Raw genomic sequence first — 8,869 nt, forward strand, 5'->3', positions numbered from 1 at the left:
AGTATATGTAAGTGTGTATTTTACATACACAAAATAACTTTAAAATGCATTTTATTATGCACAGTGTCTTGTACAAACTAATTTCAAAAGCATCAATAAGAACTACTAAAAAAATAGCATTTGTTACTGTCTCGATCTCTTAACTATAAACTTTATCATAAAATATAATTATTAAAATCCATCAGAGATGTTTTTTTTCCAAATCCCATTCTTGCTTTTATATCTTTTTCATAATCCATAACATTTAAGTTTAAATAGGTTCAGAGTTAAAAAAAAGATAAAACTTTTTTTTTTAAGTTTAAAACAGCTGTTCCCGTAGGACAATTCCCTTATTTTTATTTTCCACAGAAAATGGGGATTATGCTGTACAGATTCTAGTATTACTGCTACAGTGTGGGCAAAATTTCCTTTTTTTGCCTAAATCATCTCCTCATGATGCTGAGTGGCCACATGGTAAAATTGCCTACACCTTTAGTTGATCAGATCATTTGTTTCTACCCCTTTAGGATCATGGCGTAGGTCAAGAGCGTGATTTAAGCTAATGTATTGTCAAAATAGAAGAGTGGACCAAAATTCCTCCACAGAGCTGTGAAAGCCTTGTTGCCAGTTATTAATAAAGCTTGACTGCAGTTGTTGCTGCCAATTGTGGCCCAACCAAGTTGTTAAGTGTAGGGGGCAAATACTTTTTCACACAAAAAAAAGACTTAGAACATGGAACACTAGAAACAATATTTTATTTATTTTTATGTTACAACTCATTATGAATTTCAACCCAGGCTGACTGATTGATGGAATTTTAAGCATAGAGAATCAACCATTTAAATCATTACAATTAGATTGCAATTGTTCTACAATACAATATCAGCAAAACAGCTGAATACAATAATAAAACAACCCAGAGAAGATAAAAACACAGTTCTTTCAAAATATACAGAAAGGAGGGATCTTATTCCACCATCAAAGTAATTTGTAAAAGGTTGTAATACGACTGTGGGACAATACAAAAACATTTCTAATATGAAACTGACCAAATACCAATAACCTTAAAACAAGTGATGGATACAGCAAACACAATATATTGTATGCAATGACTGCAGTCCACAATTTACAGCTGTTAATTTTTATGATGTTCATACAAATGTAAAGGCTCATTTATGCTCAACATTAGGAACAGACACGGAAGAAGCCTTCAGTCTGTACACTATATATTCATTTCATCCGTATTTGTGTACGTTCTCTGAAAGCTTGCGGACACTGAAAGAATAAAGAGTACAACTAAAAATGATAGCAAAACACAACCACTGCCACACTGTATAAACATCTCCTCTAGTGCAGTCCGTTTCTCAGTCCTGGTTCTGGAGGTCCACCGCCCTGCAGATTTTAGTAATTTCCCTGCTTCTAACAATCCTGATCCAACTAATCAACTAATAAATCGACCATTAGCGACTTAAACTGGGTGAGATTAAGCAGCTCTAAAATGTGCAAGAAAATGGACCCAGAGGACCAGGATTAGAAAACTCTGCTCTAGTGGATGTATAGGAAGCATAAAGAGGATATAAATGAGGCTTACTCAGCTTTCACGCAGGCCAAAATTGGTACATTAAAGCTGTATGCAGCAAGACAAAAACACAGGAAAGGCATCAACACATTTCCACTTTAAATATATAAAAACAGTAAATGGACCATGAACATTCACTTCTTACAACACAAAACTAAAACAGAAATACAAAAAGCTAAATATAATTGTTCAATTATATATATTTAGTAGCAAATACAATCACAAGAACATTCAAAATCACTTTCAATTTCAATCACTCAAGAACAGTCAAGAGTATATATTAATATACATTTCTGACTATACAATTTAAGTGCAAAAAAACAGCCTCAAGCTTCTCACCCAATAGATGTTGAAGAGTTCAGAACATCCGAAACACCCACCAGCATGGATAGCTTATATTGCAGATACACCACTGAGAACATAGTACTCTGATTATAGTTCTTAATATATAAAGTGCATTCTTTTGGCCTTTTCACATTGAAATGGGATCCGGAATGGCATTACAAAATGCTGTTACTCAAGTACGCCAGAACCAAATTTATGCTGCTTAGAAAGGCTAATCTCAACAGTGCTGAGGAAAATACGTTTATTTCTAGCACAGAATGATGAACTCTGATCAGCTGAGCTTCTAGATTTTTTAAAAGTTGCCCATTGTGAAGGGTGTGAACCTCTGGGCCTGCTGGGCTCCGATTTCTGCCACGTAAAGCTCTCCACTCTTTTGGTCCAGGTCTACCAAGTGTGGCTTCACATCATCAGCCAACTGAATGGAACTGACAACTTGGCACTGGCCGATGATGCCCACAGGTGGAGCTTCCAGCAGAGAGACCTGGTTAGTGTTTAACTGAGCAACTACCAGGTACTTCTGGTCAGGGGTGAACCTGTAGGATGAAAAGAATAGCATGTAAAACTTTAAAGCAGATATATCCAACACATCAGTAACCAATACATTTCAATATAAAGATTTAATTAGATACTGTGCATGTGGGTCATGCCCTGTGGAAATGAGTGCAGAACCCCAACGGGACAAAGGCATCATGGCCAAATACATTGAATTGGTACTGGTCTGAAACTGTGGACTTCAGTGCGACATCTAGTGGTAGAAAATATCATATACAGAACCTTCAAAAGCATTTTACAGTTCTTCGTTTTGAAAGGCGAAAATTGGAGAATTTCACTATAATTAATTATTTTTTTAATAGTTCAGCATTGTCAGAAGCATACGCCAACAGACGTCTTCATAGTGCTGGACGATATGGCCAAAATTTATATCACGATATATTCCTTAAATTTCGGTCGATACGATATAATTTCGATATCGATAAATACTTTGAAGGCCTCAGAAAAAGAATCCCTGCAATCTCTGCAGCTTGCACTGCAAATTTAAATTATTATTTAACTGTGTATTTGCACTTTTTGTATCAATCTATCTAATGGAAATCTGTACCTACTACTGTATGAAAATGTTTTTTAAGTCTTTGAAACCTCCTTTCACAAAAACTTTAATACTTTAGAAATAAAAGTAGTCAAAATAAATCAATGCTCAATTTTATTTGCATATAGCAAAATAATAACATGACATCCCTGTCAAACATAAGCCTATATAACTATTACAAATAAAAATAACTTTAAATGACAAGAAGCAGAGCTTCTTATTCATTGTAAACAAATTTAACAGATTAAAACAAAAGTGTTTTAACTAGGATATAGAAGCCTTTATATACATAAAAGCAACAAGATTTTCCCGTCAAATAAACAAACCTATAGGATTTTTCAACTATAAATAACTTAGTGACAACATAATCTATTAAAGTGCTTCAGCCAGAATACAAGAGGTATTCAACATGATATCCACGTCAAATAAACAAACCTAAAGGATTCATAAACTTTAAATAACTTAGTTTCAACATAATCTATTAAAGTGCTTCAGTCAGTATAAGGAAAATATTGTATGTAGTGAAGATGCTTGAGGTGGTGGAACAGATTAGATGTATTAACGTTACGCTGCTTGTCGGCTCCACTCACCGGCACAATTTGCAGCAAAGAGCCGCGGCTGGGCGAGCGGAGGCGCGGATGAGCGAGCGGACCCGCGGCTGGGCGAGCGGAGCCGCGGATGAGCGAGCGGAGGCGCGGATGAGCGAGCGGACCCGCGGCTGGGCCAGCGGAGCCGCGGATGAGCGAGCGGACGAGCGAGCGGACGCGCGAATGGGCGAGCGAAACAGCGGCTGACCGAACAGAGTCTACCCTAGCCTTGGATCCGCTCGTCCCGGCTCCGTTTCGAGACATTTTAGATGCGTAGCGGAGCGGACCTGAACCTAACCTAGCCTAGCCTAGCCTAGCCATTTTAACCCAGCCTAGCCTAGCCTATCTGGCTACGTGCCTGTGTGATTGCGTCATCACGCACTGAGGTAGCACGGCTATGGGGGCTGAATGTGTTTGGCTCTGCGGCGAGCTGACGCCAGTAAAAAACGCCTGTCCGTGACAGATTCTGTACATAATACATATCGATATACCACAAAAGTGATATCACCGTTATTGAAACATTTCTTATCGCGATAAATACCGATATCGAATTATTGTCCAGGCCTACGTCTTCACTAAAACCACATCTTTGTTTCTACTCCTGAGATGCATAGTAACAAAGTAGAACTATTGCACTACTTTACTTAAGCACTGTATTATATTTTTCTCCTACCTCCACTTTTATTTCACTACATTTTTTAAATGAGTTTAATACTTTTACTCCAATACATTTTTATGTGCTGTATATGTTATTTGGTATAATTATAAAAATGTTAGAAATCATTCCAAACCCACATTATCACTAACGTCAGAGCAGAAGCTGCTCATCATTTAGAGAATCAAGAGATCAAGATGATCTTATAAGAAAGACCTCACTGCTCCTGTAATAACACAGTACTATACTTTTACTTTCAGTATTGAGTAGTACATTTTACAATAAACCACCTGCAATACTTAAATACTGAACTGTTGAATACTTTAGTACTTCCACGTAAGTGATGTAAGAATATGGAGGAGTGTTTAAAAAAAAAGTCCCTTTTTTGATAGAACACTGTTACTTAAATCTATGTCTCTAGTACTTAATACTAGTCTATTCTACACTTACTGTCAAGTTTTTGAGCTTCAGTAAGCATATACATTGTAGTTCTATTATCACAGCCAGTATTTCTATTGTTTCCTTGCATACTTTAATATCCTCCTTACACACTGCTCTTTAATGGTCAGGAGCTCAAAGGACCACAACAGAGCAGGTATTATTTTGGTAGTCTCCGCACTGCAGTAACACTGACATGGTTGTGGTAAGTTAGTGTTGTGTTTGGTGTGCTGCTATGAGTGGATCAGGCACTGTTGGTCTTACAAGGGCAATACTAGATTCCACTAAGCAAGCCAGATGTAGTATTGATGTTGGACACAGGACAGTAGCCGACATGCTAACACTCAGCAAAAGCTGCATTATAATAAGCCTGGGTTTTCTGCTGTGTGATGCTTCTTCTTTCTTACCTGACAGAGTAGGGTGCATCCTCTGTGAAGCAGCTTCCCCATGACCCCAACCAGTCACCGGTCACCGAGTTAAACACCTGGATGCGCTTATTTCCTCTGTCTGCAACCCATACCTGAAACGCAACACACAGTAACAGATAAGCTGCAGCTGGAATCATACTTGAACTCTGGGCAATGTTCTGGAAGATCCAACATTTTCAAGAGGGCAAATAAAGGTATTTATTAATGTAATTTAAACCTCAAATTTCTGTCAGTACAACTAAAACTGTTCAGAATGTGACTCGTATTAGCCACTTTCTTTCTCGTTTACTGTAAAAAATCTTTATTTTAACAAAGTACATTTTGGTTTCAGATTTCCACTTTTATTTAATTTTATACAATTGGTTCTGTACTTTTACATCCCTGTATATTTCCAGTGAAGCTTTACAAACATATGAAATCAAGTAAAAAGAAGAAGAGGCATAACAGCAGGAGACATAACATACCCTCTGAGAGTTATCTACAGCCACACTGTGGGGAATGTAGAACTGTGCCAGTCCCTGCCCTTTCTCCCCATGCATCCACAGCACCTGCAGATCTATACAAACACAGCAAACACATTTAGTGTTAATATTTATAAGGTTAATATTGCAGTTTCTTTCAATAAAAATGATAAATTAGACCATATTAATATAAATTAGATAAAACAAATGACAAGATAACAGTTAACTGCCAATGACTAATTGTTTGTCTGCAATGATAAGATTTAAAATTCTCCTACTGGTCTATTTAACCATAATAAACAGATGGCAGATACCTATATTGCTTTTGTGCTACAAAATAAATCAATATATAACCTTTTGAACAACTATACATGGTCTGTTTTTCAGCCATTATTTTACATAGTCTAACTACTTATTTTTTTAAAACTGTCAGACTAACTAACATTAGCTAAAATCGGCAGTGAAAGCCCTCTGATAAATACTACACCTATAGCGAAACAGAAACACACCTTTAGACAGTTTTATTAGGCGGTTGTTCAATCCACCATCCCCATCCACAATGTAAATCTCTCCAGTGGCATCGTGGACAAAAATTTCAGCAGGCTGATCAAACTGTAGAGGTGTGAGGGATGAGCCTGCCTTTCCTGCTGTTCCCAGCACCTGCAGGAGCTTCCCCGAGGGAGAGTACTGCTTTACTGTGTGACCATATGGTCCTGCAGACACAAACAACACGGCCCATTACAGACAACAACAAAAACATATTGAGAACAGACTGTACACCAAGCAGTACATAATTTGTGCTTAAATAATTTGTGATTTTAGAGTGGAGCAGAGTGGAGAGGAAAAGTGGAGAGACACACAGTCCAAACTGCTTGAGGTCTAGTGTGAAGATTCTTCAATCAGTGATGGTTTGGAGAAACATGTCATCTGCTGGTTTTGGTCCACTCTGTTTTATTATCAAGTCTAAAGTCAGTGCAGAGTTTTCTCTGAAAATTGTACAGCACTTCATGCTTCCCTCTGCTGACAACTTTTATGGGAGATGCGGATTTCATTTTCCAGCAGGACTTTGCACACTGCCAAAAGTACCAATTGGTCTAATTTGATATTCCATTTTTTTAAATAGACAAATCTGTGTGTAATACATCTATATTCACAATTTGAACTGATAAAGCACCTGTATAATTCATATTCTGAATTGTTTAACACTTTTTTAAAACTTTAATATAGTCTTCAATATTACATTTACAATGTAAAAAAATCATGAAAAGAAAGAAAACACATTAGATAAGGAGAAGAAGTGTGTTTAAACTTTTGATTGGTACTGTAATGTCTTTAAAAAAATAGGTAAATGTGAATAAACCCCCATACCGTTTCCCACATCAGTGACCCACACTGAGGGCTCCGGGGAGGAGGCGTTGGCCACGAAGATGCCGTGCGGCATTTCCAGAGTGCTGGTGTTCCAGGCTTGCAGGAATTCTCCATCCGTGCTGAACACCAGCACTTTAGGGATGTTCTCACCTCTCTGCACAGGCACAGGAATACACTTAAAATTAGGGGTATGCCATATCATATCGTACATGATAATATCACCAACATTTTTTAATATCGTACACAATATTATACCCTGAAATATCGTGTCATATCACTGACCCCTAATTATCACATCCGGGTACTATTTTTTTTGCTGTTTTTAGTAAAAGAAAAAAATCACAGTTTTCATTTACCATTATATACCGTGTCTACTAGAGACAGATTATATCTTCCAAGTATCATTTATTTCACTTTAATCCTGAATATATTAAGATATTTGGAGTGCATTATTAGTATCATGACATTCTGGGTCATTGAGTTCTGTTACAAATCTGATCAAATTCTTTTTATTTATATTTTTTTTTTAATCTCAGTTAGGGGTGTGCTATATCATATTGTATGCAGTAGTGTATTCTTGGAATATTTTTTGTTCTTAAGTGTTTTGTCATATCGCCAAGAATATCGTTTTCGCGAAAATACCATGAAATATCGTGATATTATTATTATTATTATTATTATTTTAGGGCCATATCGCCCACCCCTACTTAAAATAACATGTTTCTCTGTGCTGCTGTTTATAGCTCTGTACATTAACACAGGTAAACCCAGAGCTCACCTGAGCCACATACACCACACCAGCCACCTGACTGACCGCCACCCCGAACACCTCCCCGGTGAAGTACTCCGGAAACCGGGGCCAGGAGATATCCAGCTTAAACAGGGGTCTCCCCACCACCTGGAAGTCCCTCCTACTGCCAGACGCTGCAGACTATTAAAGAATAGGAGAGAAAAAAGAGGAGAAAATAAATATAAATACAGCTATGCTGCTTTTGGCAGTATTTAGCTAAAGCTAGCTTGTTAACTTAGCTTTGCTAACTAGATAACTAACGTTACCAAGCTGACCAGCAAGACAGCTAGGTTAACTTAGCTAGCTAACGCTAGGTTCCCTCAGTTCACCTTATGGTGTGTCTGACATGTTTAATAATTATTAGTTCGAGACTAATTTTAATATCTCCTAATTGTTTAGAGTTTGGAATAAAGCAAGCTTAGCTTTTTCTTTGGCTAGTTTTTTAGCTAGCTAGCTTAGCTAACCTGGTTAAAACTGAGGGTTCCCAACTACAGCGTTAACGTTAGTTAGCGTAGCTAGCTAACTAAAAGCTAAGCTAAAAGCAAGAAAAAGCGGGACTTACGTGTGACATGAAGGTGGTGTACATGACGAACGTTACTAGAAAAAGTATAGCCATTGTTACAGTAATTAAACACAAGTTACTCTTTCTTCTCATACAGAAAATATAAGGGATGTGTTTTCAGGGCAGAGCTTCTCTTCTCCACAGCTGAACCCGAGAGACTGCTCTCCCGTCACATGACTGGCTGAGCTCAGCTGAGCTAAGGGGCGGGCAGAGCTGGACGGTACTGATACAAACTCAACATCATGATATTTTTCTAATATTTACCGGCATTCAAGGTGTAAAAAAAAAGTATTCACATTAATTACTCAGATAGAAGTAAGTTATAGATACTAGGGTTTAAAAACCTGTAGAAGTTGAAGCATCAACTCAAGCTTTTTACTCCAGTAAAAGTGAAAAAAATAACTTGTTTCAAAATTCCTTAGAATTAAAAAAGTAAAAGTAATGTAAGGGGAAAAATGACACACAGTAGCCTATAGTGCAATGTTCATACACGTATCAATGTGCGCATGTGAGGTGTTTCAGGGACAGATTCGTTCACATTACACAAAGATACAGGTCACTTACATTTGTGATAGCCAAATTTGATCTGA

General features: G+C 37.4%; 1 protein-coding gene across 1 annotated transcript; it reads right to left on the reverse strand.

Annotated features, from left to right (window-relative positions):
• Window positions 1-717: 717 nt before the first annotated feature.
• Window positions 718-8,469, reverse strand: LOC103043614 (NHL repeat-containing protein 3). The gene is made up of 7 exons (XM_007247270.4): window positions 8,280-8,469; window positions 7,706-7,858; window positions 6,928-7,081; window positions 6,069-6,272; window positions 5,563-5,654; window positions 5,078-5,190; window positions 718-2,436 (listed from the first exon to the last, which is right to left on the reverse strand). The coding sequence occupies exons 1-7, from the start codon at window positions 8,370-8,372 to the stop codon at window positions 2,196-2,198; spliced, it is 1,050 nt and encodes a 349-aa protein (XP_007247332.3). The 5' UTR covers window positions 8,373-8,469; the 3' UTR covers window positions 718-2,195.
• Window positions 8,470-8,869: the final 400 nt, after the last annotated feature.

The sequence above is a fragment of the Astyanax mexicanus genome, chromosome 20, assembly GCF_023375975.1.
Source record: "Astyanax mexicanus isolate ESR-SI-001 chromosome 20, AstMex3_surface, whole genome shotgun sequence".
NCBI lineage: Eukaryota > Metazoa > Chordata > Actinopteri > Characiformes > Acestrorhamphidae > Astyanax > Astyanax mexicanus.